The sequence below is a fragment of the Protopterus annectens genome, chromosome 9.part0 (genome assembly GCF_019279795.1).
Source record: "Protopterus annectens isolate FY-2018-M chromosome 9.part0, PAN1.0, whole genome shotgun sequence".
In the NCBI taxonomy this organism is placed as follows: Eukaryota; Metazoa; Chordata; order Ceratodontiformes; family Protopteridae; genus Protopterus; species Protopterus annectens.
In genome coordinates this window covers 617803200-617829091 of record NC_056743.1, presented here as the reverse complement: position 1 = coordinate 617829091, position 25892 = coordinate 617803200, and the positions used below count along the sequence as shown (strand labels likewise).

The 25892-nt window shown below is 41.9% G+C and overlaps 1 protein-coding gene across 1 annotated transcript in view; it reads left to right on the top strand.

Annotated features, from left to right (window-relative positions):
• LOC122811369 (cyclic AMP-dependent transcription factor ATF-6 beta-like) overlaps positions 1-25892 on the top strand; it is a 1192927-nt gene that overhangs the window by 266060 nt on the left and 900975 nt on the right. Inside the window, exon 4 of the mRNA XM_044083167.1 lies at positions 20468-20559. Coding sequence (XP_043939102.1) covers positions 20468-20559 — 92 coding nt within the window. The remainder of the gene's footprint in view (positions 1-20467; positions 20560-25892) is intronic.

Below are 25892 nucleotides of genomic sequence, written 5' to 3'. Positions count from 1 at the left end.
TGTGCTCTCATGTACATGTATATAATGTTTAACTTAATTTGGATGATACATGATGCTAAGATCTTCTTATAACTTAATACAGTGTAAAAAAAAGACAAATAAACACAATAACCACTAATCTTGAAGTGGAACTCATTTATTTTTATAGGACCAGTCAGTTTATAAAAAGTGTTAGTGTGCTGTATTGTGCAAAACAACAGAACAAAAACTTGCCAAGACTTTTTTATGACCTTGTGTAAATGCAAAGTGAAAGGTAAAAAATAAATACTAAAACTAGGAGCGTAGAAACAGGAGTCCAGGACCAGTCAAATTGCTTACAAATTATTACAACGCTTGTGTTTTGTGTTTGTTTGTGTCTTTGTACATGTAGTTATTTTAACATTTGTTAATTGGGTCAACACACTGGTCTGTGGTCCTTTTTCAGTTATGATCTGGGAATACATGTACCTGTTGTGTACTTACTGAGTAAAGTTGACAGGAGTACAGTGTTTTAGTGAAGTACAACCAAAGCTACCCAAAAAAACAGTGACCACTATACAACCTATCTATTCCAGCCTTAGACTATTATCACACTGCATCTGCTTGCTATTTGTCCTCTGAATCTAATATTTTATCTCTGTCTTACCTAGGTACATAACCGTGCAACATAATCTCAGTATCCATACTGTCAGTTCAACCAACCAAAGATCCAACAGACGGCCTTTAACTGAAATCTCTGAATAAGTTGTATGTACCTGTTTAAGTATTAGTATAATTAAAACAAGTACTGCTAAATTCCGGCAGGGAACTGTGTCTGAAACAGCTAGCACACCAAGCGTGGACCCTACCCACAACATGTTCCCTTCCTCCACAGCCTACAACTTTTGTAATGCCTTACTGCATGTAAACCCACTGTAACCTGGTATTTAGCACGGTCTGCATTAAAGGCTTCTTATTATTACTATTCTACTTTTCCCACTACCAAATGGGGACAAGGATCATAGCTTAGCTTTTAAATTTCGGCAGCAAACCGTTCTGATAAAAACCTCCACCAAAAAAATCATAGTTACGTAAAACTGCTTTGTTGGGTTTTGTAAGACAAAACTCACCCATTTTTAATTGATTGTTTCTGGCGGCTACTTGTCCGAGGGTGGTGCAAACCCACTCTGTTTGCCCTGACTGAGCTCGGGCTCACTCCGCTCCCCTACCCCCATTCCCACCACCCACTTTCCTGTAGTTTATACCCACATAGTCACTCCCACTCAAACAACCAGCCTATCACCACAAGCATTCCATTAACCACAGGAACAAAGACAACTCCTATCATCCACTTCAACCAAGCTCTAAATTCACTCTGAAATCAAATCTAATACACATCCAATATTCTAATCACAGTCCCTTACACATCTAACATAACTAATTCCACACCTACTTATTGTATTGTAAATATTTATAATGCTGCCAGTCTGTATATGTATAACAATTATTCTCACTCTGCTTACACATATCACTTCCTATTAATACACCCCACTCCACCCTGCCTCACCACGGCACCTCTGTCCTACACTACTACAAGCAACATCATGTTAACCTTTACATTCACCCAGCCATCCTCAATATTCCCACACATCACCTTACAAATGTGCACATTCCTTCTTCCCATAACCCTAAAGATATAGCTCTACTATACAAGTACTTTACCAAACTAATAAAAATAATGACAGAAGTATCATCAAGGCTGGCTCTGTGGTGAAGATACTCATCCTAACCCAGGTCCTCCAAAAGCAAGTAGTCACACCCAACTGCAAAAACAACCCATCCCCTCCCCTACCTCACCTCTCTAGAAAGACAACCGATCTTCTAGTTCTAAACATCAGTGCTAGAAGCATAACATATAAAATCCAAGATCTTCATAATAACCTTTGCCACTATTCACTAGATGTAGTAATTGTAACAGAGACCTGGTTCAAACCTAACATCTTAAATAATGAAGTAGTACCACCAGGCTATAGTATTGTATGAAATGACTGAATCACTAAAAAGGAGGAAGGGTTAGCTGTAATTTTTTAAAACATCACCTCAACCTTACAACATCCCAGACTCAAACCCCAGCCTTTGATTTCACCAAAATCTTATCTACTACCATCTCCATTAGCCAAAAAAAAAAAATCAGGATCATTGGTTGCTACATCCCACCCAGAAATAACATCCCTACCCTATAAAACCTACTCTATTGGGCAACTAATTCCCTCCCTCAGGAAACAATAATCCTAGGTGACTTTAATATAGACTGGACAAACTGTAGCTCTATTAATCCTAGCTGTCACATAAACCTACATGGATTTACACAACTAATAGAATCACCTACCCAAACAGACAAAGCAACAAACAGACAATCAATCCTAGATTGAATACTGACAAATAGCCCAGCCCAAATCAGTCAATCAGATTGCCTCAGTGACAGCCTGAGTAACCACCTACCTACATTCCTATTAAGACACAGTACATCTCCCATAAAGTCACCCACCTTTCATGAAATAAGAAACAAGAAACACTTTAATGCTACTCGTTTCAATTCAGTATTAAAAAGCTGTAACTGGCAACCTCTCAGATGGCTTAATCTTGAAGAAGCCGTTAGCTACTTTAATACCACCTTCCTATACATCCTGAACTCCCATGCTCCTACTAGAATTGTCAGAACCAAATCTAACGTTGCTCCATGGCTGTCCAAAGACACTAGATTCTTGCTTCATGCCAGAGACAAAGCCTGGTCCACCTGGCATAAATCAGGCTCCCTTAAGGCAAAACAAGAATACTTAGAATTAAGAAACAAAGCAAAGAAAAAAATAAGGATATACAAAACAGACTACGCCCAAATAAAATATAAGAATAAACCAACAAAATTTTGGTCAGCTATAAATATCCTTCAACCAAGACAAACTGGATCCCCCCACCCCCAACACCACAGATAACAGTAAAACAATAGTTACCCAATTCAACCAATACTTTACTGAATCCATACTAAAACTTGCAAAATCACAAACCCCTCCATCTTCCTCCATTCCTGACCTTGACATTCCAACATGTCATAATGGCTTCAACCTGTCTGCACCACTATGATAAAAAGGCTACTGAGCAAACTAAAACCCACCTCTTTAGATGCTGACCAGCTCCCAGCAGAATTTCTACAAGTAGCTGCTGAAGCTATAGCATACCCAGTAGCAATTCTCATCAATAGATCCATCTCCAAATCTGGAAAATTTCATATATAATACCTCTTCATAAAGGCAGAAACTCTAGGGAACTGACAAACTCCCACCCTATTGCTATTCTATCCCCCTCCAAAATTCTTGAAAGATGTATACACAACCAACTCATGGAATATCTTCATAATCATAATCTACTCTCTGAACACTCATCATGGATTTAGGCCTCATCACAGCACCACCACAGCCCTCATGGCCTTCACTCACACAGTTAATGAGTACAGGAATAATGGCAAATTCTTTACTGCTACCTTTCTAGACCTTTCCAAAGCCTTCGATATGATGAACCACAGCAAACTCATTACTACTCTCTCAGAAGTAAACCTTAACCATTCTTCAGTAGAATGATTCCGTAGTTATCTAACAGGACGACAGCAGGTAGTTAAATGGAATCAGGAAATCTCTTTCCTTCTCCCTGTAACTCTAGGGGTACCGCAAGGATCTATTCTAGGTCCTTTGCTATTCTCTGTATTTACAAGTAACCTCCAAACCTCCATCCTTCACTCAACACTAATCTAATACGCAGATGATTCCACGCTCATCTATGCATCTTCTTCCTCCCAGGAATTACACCAAACAGACTCAAGAATCATTCCTCTCTATAGAGAAATTGCTCACCAAACTCTCAACTTACACTAAACCCTAATAAAACTAATTTGCTTATTTTCCAACCCACTCATCGCACAGCTACAAGTACCACCTTCAACATCCATTCCCTTAACAATACTATTATATTTCCTGCTACACATACTAAACTTCTAGGCATAGAAATTGATCGTAATATGACTTTTGAATTCCATATCACAAATACAATAAAAAAGGTCATAAAAAATTAGGAGCACTCTACAGAAACAAATGGTTCTTAACAGGTACTACTAGAGCCACCATAGCACATACCCATCTCATTTCCACACTCCTGTATGCTTCCCCAATTTTTACTAATCTTAGGAATTGTGATTTGAACAAACTAGCAACCTGCTATAATAAGATTGCCAAATTTGCTACCAGTAGTCCATACAAAACACATCGCTGCATTCCCCTTAAACAAATCAGCTGGCTTGAATTTCTACACCTTCCACTTTACAATCAGCTCCTACTAGCACATAAAATCCTTTACTTCCCCCAAAAAACACCAGCCTTACAACACGTAATAACTCCATACACAAGCTTCAGGGCCCTGCGGTCCAATAATAAGTTTTTTCTAAATGTAACGAAGCCCAACAATGCTGCTGGTACCTCCCTTTACTCTTATGCAATAAGTAAACATTGGAACAAACTACCCTCTGCCATCTCATCTACTCCCTCTATACTTGACTTTAAAAATTCACTTAAAAACACCTCTTTAACACATGGCTCTGTAACTATACTTTTCCAGGCTCTCACTATTCTAATCCCTACACTCTCCAGACTCTGACCTCATGTTATACCAACACTTCCAGTCCCCCTCACTACTCACATCTAACACACACATTTATTATGGGATTTTTACATGTATTAATAATCTCTAGTAAAACTATGTACTAATCTGCCTGTGTCGGAGCAGCCTTGTAACTGTACTGTAGTCCTACTTACATAACATCTAGCAATCTTGATATATACTTCTACTACATATTTACTTAATTCTTGTTTATACATTTCTGTACATTGTATTCTATAAGTATGCTCTTAATGTTCATGTTTAATCAGGAGCTTTTCTCCGCAGGCCTCCAATGAAAAAGGACCTGTGTCCAGTCAGACTTTCCCAGTAATCAAATGTAAAATAAATAAAATAAATAAACAAAGTTATCGGGTACAAATGGCAAAAAGATACAAAATGCAAAAGAAGTAGCATGTTGTGGTTGTTCTCACCAACGAGAAAGGTATAAGTGACCCACGTGATTGTAAATGTCGGTGTAAACAATAACTGTGTATGTAAGTAGTGGTGTAAATATTGCTCGTAACATTGATGTAAATGATTATTACCTGTGGTAAGTGTTTTACTAAGTGTACCAGTTGCTTTAAAGCCTGGTAGATACCTGGATGTAGCATTAAGAGTGGGTTTCTTTGAGTTGCTGGATGCAGTATAAGAAAGGGTTGAAGAAAACCCAGAGATCATTTTCCCCTTGAGCAGAAAGAAACTGGGAGTTCAAAACAGCAGTTTGAGAGAGAGAATTGACTGTGGTAAAAAAAAAAAAAAAAGTCATGGAGAACAAATTGGAAATGTATTCCTTCCAGAGGAATTCAGAGAGTTGGAGAAAATGAAAGAGAGCAAAAGAAAGATACTAATGGTGGCTGTTATCCAGCATTTTGCTAATTAGCCAAAGGTATTTACTGTTCATTTAATTAAAACAAAAAGACATGTATAGTTTGGATGAGTCTACCTTATTTGCACTTGTATGTAATAGACTGGTGAATGGTGGTCTTAGATGCATTAGTTTTTCACATTCGTGGAAAATATGGCGTCTTGGCACCAGTTAATGCCAAAGTTAGCAGATTTGTTGCTGTCACCTTCAGTGTAATTTCCTCAAAACAAGAGAAAGAGTTTTGCTTTCAATGTGGAATTTTTTATGCACCTGCGTGTGGATCCTTGTGCCACCATTACCACAATAGAGCAGTTAATGTAGAGTATAGCACCTGCAGCTGAACGGATGGTCGGAATAGTTAAGTCATTGGCTACCCCGGGACAATTTGTGAAGATGATCTTGAGGTATATCGTACAATCTCAGAGCAGTTTGCCTACCAGAAAGGACAAGCTTGAACTAACTGCTCCAGTTAACTGGATAGCTGCTGAGAGCCCTCATGGACTTGGAAGGGATTGAGTACAAAGACTGTGATATAGTCAGCTTGAGGGAGCAAGTGCTGGCTGTGAGGCACAAACTGAAAAGTTTCATAGCTGAACATTTTCTCATGACACGAATGTTAGATGTCCGTTGTAGTTTCATAGATTCATAGGTACTATATTTTGTCTATGAGTAAGTCAAAAAGTTGGCAGAACAAGGGTATGGTGGGACATTTACTTGTTACTCTCTGCCATGTGGGGCATGGGTGATAAGTAGGGGATGCATTTAGTATTTCCCATTTGGTCATCCTAATTCTATTTGACTAGAGTAAGAGAAGTACTTTGCTTTATGTATAGTGGAAGACTATTCTGTAGGATTGTTCTCTGATAAATATCTGTTCCTCAAATGGTAGCAAAAAGTGACTTACAGGGTCTGTTGAGGCTTTACATACAAGGCAGAGGTAACCTCTTAGTAGCCTGCATGATACTGAGAAGAGGGAAAAAGCTTTGAGATGATCTGCATGATTTTTATGATTTAGGCTCTTGATTTTTTAACTAGAAATGGCCATTCCAGTTGTGCAGAGTATTTGGACAAGTACATACCAAAAGGGGCATTATATTCAGTTAAGCCTAATGACAGTGGAGTACAGTGGAGTGACTGCATCCCTGGACCTGGACCCTATATCTCTAGATACAAGTTGTGAGATGAAAAAGGACTTCTTACAGTAGTATATATGTGATGACCCAAAGGACAGTTTGTTGTCGACATAGGTTCCCAGATCTCTGACTATGTGTTCAGCCTCCAGGGGTGTGTTTTTAATGTGATAGAGTGATGGCCGTGCTTGCCAAAAAGTACTGTTAAACATTTCTTACAATTTAGTTTTACTCCGTGGTTTTGACATCAGCTGTTTGTTTGGGAAACCATCTTGGAAGATCTTGGTGTCTTTTTGGGAGTCATCTGGAAACTTAGCCATTAATCCTTGATATTTGCTTTGACCTCCAAGAAATAAATATTATAGTGGAATGACCCAAAGACTGAACTCTCAGCTACACCACTTTTGACAGGCCTTTTATAGAAAGTAGTGCTGTCCACCTTTATTTCCTGGGTTCCCTTTGTGATGCAGTTTGCTTTCCAGTGAGTTACATAATGGTTTACATGGAACTGGGAGAGATTGTCTATGATGCCTAAATGTGGGATGCTGTTGACTGGCTTCCCTGACTTAAGGCATATAATTACATTACGGTCATATCCTGAGAATCAATACAGAATATTAAAACAGTAAAAGTAGTATAATTTGGCACATTTAAAAGATCTCTGCTTAGAGCTTTAAGAAGATAATTGTGTCATATTGACTCTAAATATTCTGAAAGTTTTTGTAGTAAAAAGATTTTTACTTTGTAAAGTTATGTGTGGCACTGAGCAGTGTAAACCTATAGTAAAACCTGTGACAACTTTTGGCAACAAGAGTAACAGCTGTAGATATGTACTCTGTTTTAAAAGTGGAAAAAGGTTGCTTAGCCTGATGTGGTACTAATTATAGTAAGTTTGTTATAGGTTTGAAAAGCATGGCACTGTTGACTTTGTGTGTGTGTGCGTGTGTGTGCGTGTGTGTGTGTGTGTGTGTGTGTATATATATATATATATATATATATATATATATATATCTATGATAAAAAAACCTTTTGAGATGGTTGAAACTGCATTCTGTTGCTCTCCCAAACTGATAGTAGAGAAGACATTTTATTTCTGTCTATTTGTTTTACTGTTATGTGCAGCAGCACAGCAGCCTGCAACTGGCCTGTCAGCCCCTTCAGCCAATGGCAGCAGCATTGCCACCACTACAAACAGCTTAAGTAGCCAGCACATCTGAGTTACAGCCTGCTACAGTTGCCTCAACACCACCTGCCCTACCTGCACTGTCTTTGCCAGGTAAGTAACCCTACGGCAGAGACTGGTACGGTGGTACCCACTGGTAGCAGTGGGAGTGGAAGTGATGCCTTTGTCACCCACTGGCAGCTGGCAGACATTGTAGGGGATATCAACGGAAGTTTGGATGCCAGGATCTGCTATATGGAGACATTGCTCCTGTGTCTCGTTGAGCCATGTCCCTGCCCGCCTTCTCAACCAGGACCCAGTGGTGACAGCACTCAAGGTGATGAGTCATCTCATACTGTATCTCAGCTGGTGGATTGCATCTGCAAATACCCAGTTACATCCCACACATTCCCCTGAAAAGGTCATCTAAAACAATTATATTTTTATGGGTATATGATGTGCAGTGGGTCACAGAGAACACCCTTGATGCTCGTGTATAACTAAAGAGAAATGGCACTTCTTGTTGAATAGTAAAATGAAGTTCAAGTTATACTGCACTTTAGATACTGCCATCTGTTGAGAAATGAACTGACAGCTGTTGCACAGAAGTTGTCAAATATTAAGTGGAGTAAAGCTTTTGCCTTTATTTTGACTGCTGCTATGGCTCAGATTGTTGATGACTTGCTTGGTAGTCTCAGTCCACAGAGAAGGTGTTCCAGTCGTCTTATGGTGACATGTTTTATTTTGCTCTCCTGACTCCATTTTATCCAAGTGTAGCATTCCCTTGATATGTGTCTTCCTAGAACCCTTCAACAGGAATCAGCAATAGATCTCCTTGTTAATGCTGTGTTTAGAAACATATCACTGAAGAGATTTATGTGTTTCAATCCATTGAGACCTGATTTTTATTTCTACTTCCAGTTTTTCTTGTGAAAAATTCCCCTGATATGTAACCCCTTCATGTAGAAGTCCTGCAGTAGTTCACCCTGTTAATACTGTACTTAAGAGAATATCACTGAACAGGATAATGGGTTAAAATCCCCCCAGGGTTTATATTCGTTTGTCATTTCATTTACATCATAGTAAAGATTCAATGATAAAATAAAATGTGATAATATCAGGGCTGGTGTAGCTTGGCCCATCGTGTTAATCTACTGTATCCCACCTATCCCGTCTGAGTTTCACATTGACTTTGTTCAAGTTTTTCAGATGAATATCTGTGTGTATGTATCATATCCCATCTTCATAGGTTCAACTCCTCAAAACCGAGGTGGAATCCTTCAAAGCCCCCGGGCCTGTGAAAAATATGGCCCAGACCGCAGAATCCTTTATAAATGCATTCTATGAACACCTTCAGGAATGCATGGATCATGCAATCCCAAATAAAACCAAGACCCAATCCTCCAAAGGCAGACGTCCTGTCTGGTGGACCCCAGCCATAATCAAACTGTACAATAGAAGGAGGAAGCTACTACATGATAGAGCAAAATCCCAAAAAGGGAAGGCATCTCTGATCAGTATTATCAAAAAACTACGGGCACTCATAAAATCGTCTAAGATCAGCTTAGAGAGAAAAATTGCACAGGACACTAAGGATAATCACAAGGCTTTCTTTAGTTATGTTAGGAACCTGGGTGGGAATTCCCAGATATGCTCAGAATTAGTCCAGAATGACAAAAAATACACTGAACCCACAGACATTGCCAACATCCTAGCTGACAGGTTCATAGCAAACTCCCCCCCCCCCCACCAAAAGGGCAAATATTTATCCCAGCAGAGTGCTGCCCCCATGACATCTCAGATGCTCAGGTAAGAGCTGCCCTCTCCAAAGCAAAAAACACAGCATCAGTGGGACCAGACGGTGTCCCGGGCTGCGTCCTACATGAACTCCAAGAAAAGCTAAACCCAAACATAAAACTACTGTTCAATCTCAGCCTTACTACAGGATATGTACCCAAAGAGTGGCGTACAGCAACAGTGGTCCCTCTCCACAAAGGTGGTGCCTCAACGGTTCCTGGAAACTATCGCCCCATAAGCCTGACTAGCTTGGTCTGCAAAGCTATGGAAAGGATCATCATGGACCTCATAAATAAAGATATTGGAGACCTACAGACACTGGATCCTACCCAGTTCGGCTTTGTTAAGGGCAGATCCTGCCTCTTAAACCTGGTTGATTTCTTTGAAACAGTCACCAAGGCCACTGACGAGGGGAAGGTGGTCCACACAGCCTACCTGGACCTTGCAAAAGCCTTCGATACAATACCCCACTTGGGCATTATAGATATGTCACTAGATGGGTTGCAAACTGGCTCAAGGACAGAACCCACATGGTTAGAATTGCTGGAGCCATGTCAGACTCCAAACCAGTTACAAGTGGCGTCCCCAAGGCTCAGTCCTGGGACCACTCTTGTTCGGTATATATTTCTCGGAGGTACAGGCCAACACGGAAGGACTGTGGCTGACTAAGTTCGCAGATGACTGCAAACTGGGCGCCATAATCGACTCTCCAGCCGACACAAGCATCCTCCAAAAGGGCCTCGTAGAAACAGACAACTGGTGCCAGAGCCATGGCCTCAAGCTAAACGCCAAAAAGTGTATAGTCATCCCCTTTGGCAAAAACAAAGTGCCCACAAATTACCACATAGGTGGTACTCCATTAGGTACAGAAGAAGTAATTAGGGACCTGGGGACCCAAGTTGATAGCAATCTCTCATTTGACAACCACGTGGCCAAAGTGGTTAGAAAAACATTTTATATAGCCCACCTAATCATGAAGGGATTCACATCTAGATCAGGGGAGGTCATCATGCCTCTTTACTCATCCCTCATCAGGCCCATAATTGAGTACGATGTACCTTACCAGACACCTGCAGCAACTGGAAAGACCCCAAAAGTACCTCACCAAGAGGATCATAGGGCTCAAACAGATGCCATATGCTGCCCGGTTAAAGAAACTCCAGCTCTACTCAGTGGCATACTGCCTGCTCAGAGGCGATCTGTGCCTGACGTATAAAGCCATGTCCAACCCGATATTAATGGACATGCTGCACCTCAGAAAATCCAAATCCCATCGAGCTACGTGCTCGAGAGACTTGAACCTCAGCACTGAAATAAATAGGGCATGCTGGAGGGACAGATTCATAACCCAGAGGCTCCCTTCACTCTGGAATAAAATCCCAGTCCAGGTTAGGCAGAGTCCCTCATTGACTCTCTTCAAGAGGAATCTTGATGAGTGGATGGGAGATCGTAGGTTTACCCCGGGTATCACTTCTGTGTCACTGTTAGACAGAGACACAGTATACTAACCTCGAAAAAGGGCATAGCAAAATTAATTTAAAATGGGTTGCGAAAGCCAAACACACTCTGGCTAGGCTTATAAATGCCCTAGGGCAGATAGCCTAGTATGAACCTATGAGGTTACTTGGGCTATTGACCTGAGGGTCATTTAAAGCCTAGCCTATTACACCTAGTATAGTGGGTGGGCATTGGGTGCTGATTTGTCTAAGCATGGGCTAAACTCTTGGCTTAGGCTTATAAGGGCCTCAAGGCACATAGCATAGTAACCTCCTATTTCAAGAGGAAAAGTCTATTCAAGTTCATTTTGTTCTGCATCCCTGCTATGTTCACCAGCTTCCTTTATGTCTTCTGTTAGTTTCTGCGATTTTTGTTGGTCTACTACCATGTCTATGCTCAGCCCTTAGCAATCATAGCCTTACTTTTTTCTATAAGACAGTTTTCTGCATATATTTTGCCTTGAGTTACAGCAGTAGTCAGCACCTTACTGTTACCATCTGTTTGTGCAGTTTTACAGTGAATAAACCAGACTCATGCACAGTCAGGGTTTACAACAGCTGAGTCTATTTTACTCTGACAGTGGGTTAGTCTAACGTGATTTCCTATGGGTATCTACTGCACTTGCAAAGAGGAGCTGCTGCACAGTAAACAGTGCTGACTTGGCTGTGTGATCTTGAATGTGGCATTTCTGAATCTTTGGGCAGGTGTTATTTTGGTCACATCAGCAGGAGGTGAATTTTTGGCTAAAATAGAAGGTCCATTTGAAATAATAGAGTAAATATGTGAGGTGAACGACAATGTTAGTATGCTAGGGAACGGCCAAAACATATAAACTATATCCCTATCCTAAATCTGTGGAAGAAAACACTATCCCTCATAGTTAGTTTAGCAACAGAGATTAGTGTATCTGGTAAAGAAAGAAAACTAACATGCATGTCTGCAGTTCAGACAAATATCATTCTAGTTAAGCCACAGAAACAACTAAGGAAGTTTCTGTTAGGGGGCAAGGAGGTGCTTTCAGAACTCCTGACAGTGGAAATCTGATTCACAATCAAAATAAGGTTGATATTTAGGGTCTATATCAGCTCAACGAAATAGCACATCATCGAATACAGCAACTTCGAACTTCTAACCACGAAATCTAAAAACATTGAAAGCTCAGAACAGCAAATTTTTTTCCCTGGGAAAAAATTAACTGTTCAAGAAACGCACACAACACAAGCACACCAAAAAAACAGCAATCCACACATACACTTAAAATCCTACATCTAACCCTACACTAAACTGTACATACAGTACTATCTATTCACTATCCTTAACCCAAACCCTAACCCTAAGGTCCGTCACTATCGCACACTCACCCGCGCCCTAACTCACACACCCCGCCCTAACCCTAACCTTCACACAGTCACACACTTACCTGAACCCAACCCATAACTTTCCACTACAGTGCTGAAAATAGCGAAGCCACAGAAACGGACAACCAAATTCTTTCCCTAGGAAAAAATTTGGTTATCTGCAGCTTCGATATTTTTGGGTCGATATTAGACATTCGAAGTATTAACACTTCGATGATCTAATATAGACCCGATTTTTAGCACTGCAGAATAAAAACATACAGGATGTTGTAAAGAAATGGCTTAAAGTGCAAATAATAGAATGATCACAGGTTGAGTACAGCAGTGGCGTAGTGTCTGTACCAGGGCCTGAAGGAACAAATGGGAGCTGTGGTGATTGTAGGAAGTAGAGCAACATTATAAAAGGTAACAGTGGCCCAGTGTATACACTAGAGAAACTAGGAGAAAGGTTGAAAAAGCCAAGAAAGAGACTTAACTGCACTAAAGGGGCTGTAAACATTCTAGGATAGAGTGCCGTAGTATGCAACAGAAGGTTTCAAGCTGAGGGAGGGTGTCAGTTAAGCGGTGTAATGCTGATCATTCTGATCACCAAATTGAAGAGAATAAGTTATTTACAGAACAAGTAAGCTATAGCTATGTAACTGTAACCACGCTCTTCAACCACCCTTGCTTTGGACAATAATGTCTGTATTTCCAAGGCAACAGTTGGTACAGAACTACTGTAAACCACTTATGATAAGAGGCGCTCACCACATTACTTATCAGAGCATTTCAGAATTTGTGTGCTTTGGCTGAGACGATTCTGTCCAGAACATTTTTTTCCTTTTGCTGTTTCAAAGATCAGTAGGAACAGCTGTAACTGAGGAATCTACTGCATGTCATCTTAGTGCTCTGCTCTTAGAGGAGAGAGAGGAATTTTCAAGTTGTTGGTGTTAAAAACAGATTATGGTCTAGTTACGGAGTGGTGCAGTCAGACAACTGCAGTTTGTGCTGCAGCACTATTGCTAACTAATTTTGCTCATAATTACAAATTCTTCTGTAACATCATTTGTGTTATGTAGGGCTGCTTGAATTCTGTGCTTGTCACGTTTGACATTTTGCAGGTATTGCTTTATGGAAATTTTTAGGTACTTAAGCGGTGTTGAGTATTGCATTCAGTGTAAGTGAATGTTTTTGATATGTGTTAACAGTATCACCGTGTTTCTTTATGAAAGAGTTTATCTAACTGCACTGGGAAAATTGTGTAAGAGATTTTCTCCTATTCTCTCCATCCTAATAGATGTTGCTTTGTATGTTTGAGTTAGTTTTTGATTTTTTTATGAAAATACTTTTCAGCAGGTGTTTTTAATTCTACTAGCCTTAAGGCTACTGGCCCTCAACTATTGCCATAGTTGTGCCTATTCATTCCCCCACACTGAGGTGAGAACAGTTGTGGCATGACCATCACTCAAGGCGCCCGCTGATTTGGTTAGGTCTGCGATTGAGTAGGATTCATTCAGAGTACACTTCCCTAATCTGCAATTTCCTGTTTTTTTTTTTGTTTTTTGTTTTTTGGTTCTCCATAATGAATCACTACTGGCATACTTTTTGTTTATACATCTGCAGTGATTCAAAGTGTGCTTTTTTTTCTGTGGTTGTTATGACTGTAGAGTCAGTATATTTAAGTAAGGGGATGTGGTTGCAGAAAATATGATTTTAATTTTTTTTGGCCATTCAAAGCTTCAGTTGGTTTGTTTCATTTGGTTGTAACCTTGACCATAGATTTCATGATAGTGCATAGCAGAGCTCTCATTAAGGCATCTGTGTGGGATTTTCTAGTTTTTGGTCATAAACTCTCCTCCTTTGAGTGTATGGTTTCAGTCTGCAGCTCTTACCTCTGTCTTCATTAGATGCTCGCTTTGTAGTGGTCTGTACCAGCCCACCCATAAATGAGTGAGCCATCAATCACTGCTCACTCCCACTGTCCCCCATAGCCTATACCAGAGCCCCAGTTGCTAGTTGATTCAAGGTTGTTCAGGTTGCAGTTGAGATGTATTCCTCTGTGCCACTGAAAAAACTAGATGTTCATCGTGTTACCCTGCTGCAGTCATCACACTTGGGTTATCCTGTCATCAGGCGGTCCCGCAGTCGGCCGGAATTCCAAAGTCTTGGTCCAGCGTCGGTTGCTGTCACCTCTTCCCTGACATCAGTGTGCCAGGGGTATATATATATATATATATATATATATATATATATATATATATATATATGTATAAAATGCAACAGCCGCCATTTTCTTCAGTCTTTCTTGCTACATGGTGCCCGAAGCAGAAGCAGTTCGCAAGTGCCGGTCGGCCGACTCTTGAGATTTTCAAATTTCAGACCGAAGTCTTCTATAAAGCTAAGTACCCTGTTGGGGAAACTTTTCTTGCCTCAGACCGATGTCAGAAAAAGTTAACAATTGTATTTCTTGTGGGAAGCAAATACCTCATAAGGACTTTCATTCTTATTGCATACCTTGCCTAGGCCCATACCACAACATCACTACTTGTCAGTTTTGTGCTAGGTTTAATAAGCATACTATTAAAAGACGCTTTGATTTCGCATGACACTACTTCGGTAGGAAATTTAACTACACCATTCCTTCAGAGCAACCGACTACCGGCGTGCACAAAAAGCGAAAGGATAAGGACAGACAGCCCTTGCCTAAGCCAGATTCCGAGGCCTCGGCTGAGCCGGTCTCCGGTTCTCCTGTCCTCAGTGAGGCTCCGACTCAGCCCCTGACTACCGCAGATCAGGAACCCGAGACTGCTACGGAATCTTTGGCGGAATGCACCAGGCCGATGCAGCCATTTAGTTCAGGCCCTTCCGACGACATTGATACAAAGGACATCGGTGCTACAGAAACGCCATTGGTTTCTGAAGGCGTTTTCAGACCGACAACCCTCACCATTAAAACGTTTTCTAAGATGAAGACTCCTACTAAATCTAAAAGGACTGCACTTCAGTCTCCTGTTCAAGGCCCCATGCCTAAGAAGCAGTTGCTCAAAATAGCTGAAGATTTGATTTCTTTAATAAGGGGTTCCCAGCCCCCTCCTGACAAAAGGCCTAGACAAGAGGAAGATTGTGCATCCTCTGAACAAGTGCCCATTTCTTCAGACTCCTCTGAGGACTAAGATTACTCCTTGTCTCCTTATGAAGATTCTGATGCTGAGGACTCTATTCCCTCAGCTTCTCCTCCTGAAGACTACTCCTTTGGGGAAACTTTACACACTATGAGGGAACATTTTCACTGGGAAGGTCAGGACTACTCTGACTCGAAGAAAAGGCTCAGAGAGTTTCTTGTAATCCCCCAACACAGACCACTTGCCTTCCCACCAGTTTTGGACATTGTGGATGATGTTTACTTAGAATCCAGTTTGAACCCAGACTCTCTACCTCCTGCTCCGGCTAAACCTGACAGATACTATAGAGTGCCTGATTCCCACAAATTTCTTTACAAAAGCCCTGTAGCTGATCCAGAGACTATCTCCCTGGGTCCCAAGGGGGCTAAGGCTTCTATGGCTAAAAACCAAGTTCCTTCTGAGAGGGATTCCAGAGCACTAGACAGGTGGGGGAAAAAGGTTTACACCTCAGCCACACTAGCTATGAGGGCACTGAATTGCCAATTTCACATGCTTAAGCATCAGCAATTCCTAATCTCTCAGTTAAAGCAAAGAATAACCACTCTTCCTCAACAATTTGAATTTGAAAGAAGCACAGGATCTGTTGCACGCCATTGAGCAGGTGGGCAAACATACCTTACAATTTGGGTTTGATTCTCTGGAGGCCTCCTGCAGAGCAGCTGTCACTGGGTCTGTTATATGTAGGCATGCTTGGTTAAAGGAACAAAGTCTGCCTGATCATGTTAAAGCAAAACTACTAGATGCTCCCTTACAGCAGGATGTTCTTTTTGGAGTTAAAGCAGAAGAAGTTTTAAAGAAAATGGAGGATAAGGCAAAATCTATGCAGACAGTCAAAGATGTCCTACAGGTACAACCCCCTCTCTTCAGCAGAAACTGGCCAACAAAAAATTGGTCCTTTCCAGCTACTGACAGACCACAGAGGGGTAAATACAGACGCCCAAGGGGCAGAGGACAACCACAAGCCCAGTATAAACCTCGCCAATGGGGCACTACAACACAGAAGAGAGGAGAAAACAGCTCCCAATCCACCAGAAGGCAAACTCAATGACTTGCACCTCATCTGGCCAAGCAATACTCTCTTGGCAGCTCCCTTGGGGGGGAAAACTAGCACTTTTTGCAGACAACTGGCACATTGTCACAAAGGACAAATGGGTCCTAGACATAATTTTACGAGGATACAGATTCCACTTTCACACCTTGCCAATGAAAAGAGGAATGCCAAATCTGCCACAAAATCAATGGGCAGAGGCACAAAATCAAATTACAGCTCTCATGGACATGAGAGCCATTCAACTGGTACCTACTCGAGAGCAAGGCCAAGGACTTTACTCAAGACTCTTTCTAGTGCCCAGAAAGGACAATGCCTGGAGACCAATTCTGGACCTTTCAATTCTAAACACTTACTTACAAGTACCCAAATTCAAGATGCTGACACTACAGCAGCTACTTCCCATGTTGGGCAAGGAAGCATGGCTAGTAACGTTGGACCTCAAGGAGGCATACCTGCATGTCCCTATCAGACAAAGTTGCAGAAGATACCTCCGTTTCATTGCAGGTTCAACCCATTACCAATTCTCTGCACTGCCCTTTGGCTTATCTACTGCGCCCAGAGTCTTCACAAAATGCCTAGCACCAGTAATTGCATACTGCAGACAAAGAGGAATTCAGATATATCCATACCTGGATGACTGCCTCATCCAAGCAGAAAGCAGAGACATTCTCTTACATCATCTGGCCTTTGTAAAGCATCTACTAAACTGCCTGGGGTACAAAGTAAACGAAAAGAAGTCAAAACTAGTACCCTCTCAAAAAATGACATTCCTGGGTGCCAGCTTGAATACAACGGCCCAGAAGACTTATCTTACGCCAGACGAGCAACTACAACTAACTCAATATTTCAAGACAATGGCAACAAAGACCCAATTAACTGCAAGAAAAATTCTGCAGACCTTGGGCTTCATGGCATCTTGCATACTAATAGTACCATTTGCAAAGCTGCATATGAGGAAATTACAGTGGTACCTAAAAAGTGTATGGTCTCAACACAGCCACAGCTTGGACACAATGATATCTCTCATTCCCTGCCTACAACAGGAATTTCTATGGTGGTCACAGGCATGTCACCTCAACAAGGGTCAGCCTTTCACCTTGCCCCCAGCCAGGCAAACTATCACAACAGATGCTTCAGATTACGCCTGGGGGGCACACATGGCAGGGCAATGCGTTTAAGACCTATGGACTGCAGATCAAAGAAATCTGCACATAAATCAAAAAGATGCTAGCTGTACAGAAAGTTCTGACAGCCTTCAAGGATCTATTACATCCAGGACAACTTGCAATAAAGACGGACAACACCACAGTAATGTGGTACATAAACAAGGGGGTACACATTCCTACCCTCTATGCAGGCAAGCAATGATCTTATGGAACACAGCTCTGGCTTACCAAGTTCAGTTACAAGCTCAATTCCTGCCAGGACAGAAGAACATGTTGGCAGACGACCTCAGCAGAAACATCAAGGATCCCCACCAGTGGAAACTAGATCCACAAATATTTACAATGATAACTCAAAAATGGGGCCTTCCAGACATAGTTTTGAGAACTGGCAAACAGGTCTATCAACTAACAAAATTTTGTACAAGGACATTTCACCATCAAGCTTGGAAAGTGGACACTCTCTCTTTCAGTTGGAAAAACCTGACAGTATATGCCTTCCCTCCATTGCCTCTCCTCACAAAGGTTCTTCTGAATGTCAAAAAGGAGAGACCACGACTGATTCTCATAGCCCCAGACTGGCCACGCCAGCACTGGTACCCGCTATTGATAAATATGGCCCACAGCCCACCATGGATATTGCCTCAAATCCCCCATTGCTCACACAACAAAACAATCAGATTCTACACAGCCAGCTCAAAACTTTAAATCTGGCTGCATGGCAAATCTACTAAACATCCAACCAGCTCCTCTTTCCCAAGCAGTTCTGGATGTTATTCTGGAAGCCAGGAGGCCAAGCACCAGGAAGGCTTATTCGGACAAATGGAAAAGGATTTGTGCCTGGAACCAAGCTAAAGGCCAAGACACGATTCAGCCTCACATGTCTCACATTCTACAGTATTTAGCTGAGATGTTGCACAAAGGACTTTCTTTTTCCTCCATTAAAATCCATGCTTCAGCTATTTCAGCTCACTACAACACGGATCCACCTTTATTTTCACATCCTCTTCTAAGGCAGTTCCTCAGAGGGCAAAAACATTAGACCACCAGGAGAGCTCCTACACCAACATGGGACCTCAATTTTGTTCTGGAAAAACTAACGCTACCTCCCTTTGAACCAGCTTTCTCTGCAGATCTTCAGTTCCTATCATGGAAGACTGCCCTGCTGCTAGCAATAACTTCAGCTAGAAGAGTCTCAGAGCTACAGGCACTAATGGCAGTGGAACCTTTCCTCATTTTTCATCAAGACAGAGTTTCTCTACGAACTAATCCTTCCTTTATGCCTAAGGTGGTTTCCAGTGTGGCTTTAAATCAAACCATCCACTTACCCACCTTCTTCCCAAATCCACAGAACAAAGGTGAGAGACTCCTGCATTCCTTGGACATTCACAGGCAACTTCGTTACTACTTGGACAAAACTAAGGCTTTCAGAAAATCTGACCAGCTCTTTGTATCCTGTGCTGCAGCTTCTCAAGGGAAGGCTATATCAAAACAAACCATTTCTAAATGGATAGGTCATTGCATACGTTTCTGCTATACCCATCATGGGAAACCAGTCCCTGCTACCATTAGGTCTCACTCTACCAGGGCAACAGCTACTTATACAGCCTTTCTCAGGGGGGTTCCAACCAAGGAGAATTTAGAAGCTGCAAATTGGAGTTCAGTACACACCTTTACCAAACACTATCACTTACCTCTTTACCCTAAGACCAGGGCGGGCTTCGCCACTGCAGTTCTGCAGGGCCTTATGGCCTCCACTAACCCTCTATGATACCTCCCCCCTTCCTTAGCTTTGGGATTCAACCCAAGTGTGATGACTGCAGCAGGGTAACACGATGAACATAGTACAGTTTTGTACCTACCATAAATGTAGATGTTCGAGTGTTCACCCTGCTGCAGTCCAGGTTACCCTCCCTCCATCCCCTCTTATCTACTGGCTAAATCTCTTCAATACCTTACTGATGTATTTGCTTATAGCTGAAGGGATTTTGTGTTTGTGCAGAGGTTACTCCATTTGGTACTAATTTCTGACCACCTTTTTGGGGGCACCTAACATCTGGGGCAAGAAAAACTGAAGAAAATGGCGTCAGTTGCATTATATATACCTCTGGCACACTGACGTCAGGGAAGAGGCGACAGCAACCGACGCAGGACCAAGACTTTGGAATTCCGGCCGACTGCGGGACCGCCTGATGACAGGATAACCCAAGTGTGATGACTGCAGCAGGGTGAACACTAGAACATCTACATTTATGGTAGGTACAAAACTGTACTTTTTTGCTGCTTTGAGTTTGATTACAATGTGTTTGCTTTGGTTGATATTTATAAAATCGGCCGACATCTAGACCAAGCTAGCTTGTCATAGATTTACAATGGTGTAAGAGTGGTCTGTTTTCAGAACTGTGTTTGAGACATTTTTCAACAGTTCTTAGGTCCTTGAAAGATACATTTTGGCATATTAGAAAAATTGTACTGGTCAGTATCTGTAGGACCTTTTGGGAAGTGATTATAGAAATGACAATATCCAAAGGATTAAAATTTAATATTACATTTTTATTAGATTTTGCTATACTTAAAATTATTGTGTACCTAACTTAAAATTTTTCTTTGTTTTCTAGAGTCGCAAGTGAAGCTTGAACCACTTTCTCCAGCTTCATCATGTTCTAACTCCTCTTCATCGTCATCCCAGGAAGCTTTGTATTTGCAGCAGGTACCGTTAGTAAATTAATTTCTTCAGTTTTACAGTACAGGTTTAAGGGCAGTTGCAGTGATTCATAACGACATCTAGGTTTCTGTATTTTTTTAGTGTGCAGCAAATTTGAACAAAATATAAAAATAGGTTATAGTCCAGAGAACTCTTTTAACAAGTAGTACTAAAGCAAGGAGAAAACCTAGATTGCTTAGAATGTTTTTATCTCCACTTGCAGGACTGAACCTTTTGGTTGCTCTACCTGCAGCCAGTCTGCCTACTCATTACATGGGAGCCAGGAATCCTCAGGCTAGGTGAGATCCTCACAGCATTTTCATTTCTGCATGGAAATTCCAATTAACTTATCTGAATCGTGGTGAATGTAAAGTGGCAAGGAGTGGGCCAGCTTGCTGTTCCTGCTGGACAACCTGTCCTCACACCTGCAGAAGCAACCCCTTTCCTTGTAGTGGCTCTCTAGAGCTCCATTGCATACTGCCTTCGGGGGGGGGGGGGGTATGGGGACCATATCATCACATGCTGAATATCCATCTGCTTACTGTCTGACTTATAGATGGCAGTGTGGGCTTACTAGGCTAGAGCTCCCACTGGGCAGAACACCTGGTGTTCCTCCTATGTTTTACCCATGTGGTGAGCCATAGCTTCCTCCCATCTCTCAGGATAGGGAAAGCTAGCAAAAGACCTCACTCCCATCCTCTCCTGCCAAAATCTAGAGACACCTGAGATGGCCAGTGTTGTGGTATGGATGAATAATGGCCTTACTACAAGACAGACAACCCATGTTCAATTAGCAGGTCGGGCATCTGAGGCATTGGCAGTGGAGAACAGACCTTGTGTGTGTGTATATATATATACATATATATATATATATATATATATATATATATATATATATATATATATATATAGTATATATAGCTATCTGTTCGCGGTGGTACAGTGGTAGCATTGTTACCTCACAGCAAGAGGTTCTCCTGTTCGATTCTTGGCTGGGCTTGGGAGTGCCTTCTGTGTGGAGTCTGCATGTCCTCCCCGCAGTTGGGTAGCGTTCGAAAGACATGCATGCGTAAATGGGTGTGCCTATGTTGAAGGTTGGGCGTCGAGCTGGCACCTCGGGGTTTCGTGAAAATCTACTGCCAATCATTAGCAGACCGGAGTTCTGCTGTGGCGACCCCTTACTGGGAAAAGCCGAAAGACAAAGAACATATATATCTATATAGGAGCCCTTTAGTTGTTCGAACTTTCAAATGTTCGAAACTCATATGGCCGACACCATATGAGCGAACATTTGAAAGGCCGACAAATGATAGCTGAGATCCCGTTACATTGCAGGACTGGGAGATTCCCCTTTCCTGCACTGTAGTGCGGTCCCGGAGTGAGAATATTTAAATAGCAGGGGGTTTGCGGGCTTGCCCCCCTGCATGACACAGTTTTACTGTGTTTGCAGGTAGGTAAATGGTGCTCTTTCAGGTTGTCGGTCTTTCGGAATGTCGATCATATGATGTCGGCCGTATGAAAGTCGGCATTCTGAACGGTCAACATTCTGAATTAGACCCATATATATATATATATATATATATATATATATATATATATATCTATATATATATATATCTATAGATAGATATACATATTTATAAAATTAGGTAAGCCCAGTGGATGAAAAGAGGCACTTTTGGTAGAAAATGGTCAGTTGTAGGGTGCAAAGGAAAAAAAAAACATTTGTCTAAGATGCTATTCAAACTCAGGTTGACTGTAGTGCCATCAGGGCTTTATCCCTATTCTCCACAGAGCTGCCCATAAGATTGTTCAATGCTTGAGTAAAATTGCTGTGTATTATGCAGTCTGAGGGTCATGCTGCTCAACGCTAGAAGCCTAAATCTCAAAATGCACTTGCTCGAAGCACTCCTTAAAATGGAGAACATCGACATTTGTGCTGTAACAGAGACCTGGTTCAAGGCAGCAGAAAGCACCTCTGCACTACCAGGCTATAACTCATTCCACACCTTTCGGCCCCAGAACATGAACCAAAGCTCCAAAGGCAGTGATGTTTCCATATTCATAAAGAATGCGCACACCTCCAGACTGGAAGCACAACATAATGCATCAGAGATACTTCAGGTGCAGGTAACATTGGGTAAGACAGAGATTCAGGTCTTAGCTTGTTATAGGTGCCCAACCATGTCCCAAGACTTGCACGCCACGTTCCTAGGCACCCTGAAGAATATTAGGGTCCAGCCTAATACTCTCACGCTGGCGATTTCAAGTACCCCTCCATTAATTGGGAAAACTACTCGTGTACCAATACACTTGCCCAACGTTTCCTGGAATTCATTAATTCTAATGCCCTGAACCAGCTCGTTCTTACCCCCATTAGAAGTAGCAACATCCTTGACCTGGTCATTACTAACATGGGCGACCATTGCTCTACATCAATATTCAACTCCTCCCTGGTTATATCCGACCACAAACTAATCACTTTGGAAATCCACATTCCTCTCACCCCACCCTCCCTCACACACACACACAAAGGTAACCACCATGAAAAACCTCTCCAAAGCTACCTTTGGGCTCCTAAAAACAGCGGTGGCTAATTTCACGGCACCCATGCAAATGGAGAATAGTTGCATGACTGCCGAATCATACACCAATGCACTTGTACGAACACGTACACAAATGCATGGATCTCGCCTTACCCAATAGAATCTAGATGCTCTTCTCCAGAAATAGGAAGCCAGTCTGATGGTCCTCTGCCATAAAGAAACTCTACAACAGAAGGAGGAAACTGATGCGGAATAAGGTGAAATCCCAGGACTGGAAAAACTCCCTTATCAGCCTCAACAAAAAGTTGAGATCCCTCATCAAATCTGCTAAAGCTAGCTATGAAGACAGAATTGCAGCAGATAGTAAAGACAACCACAAGGCCTTCGGTAGTTATGTAAAGAATCTCCATGGCAATACCCAGATTTGCTCTGAGCTACTGCACAATGGTACCTCCTATACTGAGCCAACAGATATTGCCAGTATACTGGCTAACAGAATCAGTCCCAACTTTACCCCTTCCCCCCACAACAAAGGAGTAATCACAATACCAGTAGAGTGCCAGGCACACAGTATTACTGCTGCACAGGTTAAAACAGCACTGTCCGAGGCCAAGAATACAGCTTCTATGGGACCTGACAGTATCCCTGGCTGTGTTCTACATGAACTACAGAGTGAACTGGCACTTCACCTATGTGCTCAGTTCAATCACTGCCTCACCTCAGGCTTTGTCCCTCCCGAATGGTGCACTGCTATAGTCATCCCTCTCCACAAAGGAGGAGCGACTACAAACCCTGGGAACTATCACCCCATTAGCCTGACAAGTTTGATATGCAAAGCTACGGAATGCATCATCATGGACTTAATAAACAAGGATATAGGTAATTTCCAAACTCTGGATCCCACACAGTTTGGTTTTGTGAAGGGTAGATCATGCCTACTCAACTTGGACGACTTCTTTGAGTTAGTCACCAGGACTGTGGATGAAGGCAAAGTGATTCATATAGCCTACCTTCATCTGGCCAAGGTCTTTGATACCATTCCTCACTCAGGAATCATAGAAAAAGTCACTAAACAAGGCATCAACCCTTGTATCTCTAGGTGGGTTGCAAACTGGCTCAAAAATAGAACCCACAGTGTGAAAGTAGCTGACTTCAAGTCAGATTGGCGACCAGTCACGAGTGAAGTCCCAGAGGGATCAGTCCTGGTCCTCTTCTGTTTGGTATTTACTTCTCAAAAGTCCAGGCCAACACAAAGGGACTCTGACTGACAATGTTCACAGACGATTGCAAGTTGGGAGCCATTATTAACTCCCCAAGTGATGTTGACATCCTACAGAAAGTCCTCACTGAGACCAACGACTGGTGTCAAAATCATGGCCTTAAGCTCAGTGCCAAAAAATGTGTCGTCATCCCCTTTGGGAAAAACCCAGTTCTCATGAATTACCACATCGATGGTAGTCCACTGAACACAGAAGGTGTTATAAGAGATGTGGGAACACAGGTTGACAGCAACCTCTCTTTTGACCACCACATTGCCACTGTGGTCAGAAAGTCCTTCTATGTGGCACATCTCTTTACTAAGGGTTTTGCATCCAGGAAGAAAGAGGTCATTGTCTCCGTCTACTCTTCCCTCATTAGGCCAATCATAGAGTACAATGCCCCATTTGGCATGTACCTCACTAGACATTTACAACAACTGGAGAGGCCGCAAAAGTACCTCACAAAGAGGATCCTGGGCCTTAAACACTTGTCCTATATGGACAGACTGAAAAAAACTCCCAACTATTCTCTGTCTCATATCGCCTACTTAAAGGCAATCTCTGCTTGACTTACAAAGCTATGTCTGACCCAGCTCTATTAGAAATGCTGCATCTAAACAAATCCCAATCCCTCCCCACCACACGCTCCAGAGACCTCAACCTCATTACCACAATCAACAGAACATGCTGGAGGGACAGATTCATAACCCAGAGATTGCCATTACTATGGAATAGACTTCCCATACATGTCAGACAGAGCACCTCACTGTTCCTCTTCAAGAGAAATCTTGATGAGTAGATGGGAAATAGAAAATTCACCCCGGGGATCACTCCAGTGGCTGTACTCAACAGAGGCACTGAGAACTAAGGTCAGTTGACACGATGCCAGGGTAATCCTATGGGCTAGGCTTGTAAAAGCTTCACGGTCATTAGCCTAGTGCACACCTATGATCCTGTGAGTAAATAATCTGAGAATAGAATATAGAGCATAGAAAGAGAAGATGAAGTGATTGATGGCATGGATCTTCTGCAGGAACAGTCACTGTAATAGTAATATAACATTTAGATTGTCCCAGTTTATCTTGACTCTCCTTTGGCCTGTAATTACAAAGGCATTAACTTCTTTCTGTGCTCTGTAAGATCAAAATAAAGGCTAGTGCTTATCTGTTGTGAGATGAGATTCATCTTTGACATCCTGTTATATCATTTGTTTGCTAGAATCAGTTTTTACTGTGCTGTGTGACTCCCATAGATATAGATACACACACGCGCATGTTCGTGCGCACACACACATAGATATATATATATATATATATATATATATATATATATATATATATATATATATATATATATATATATATATATATATATGGGTCCCCTTCAGAAGACCGACAGCTCACAACACTGATACCTACATCTCCGACAACAGCGCTACTGCAGAAAAAAGGAAAATAACGTTTCCTTTTTTCTGCTAGCAGGGGGGCTTCGTCCCCCTGTACACCCCGCACACCCAACTTAAATTTAATATACC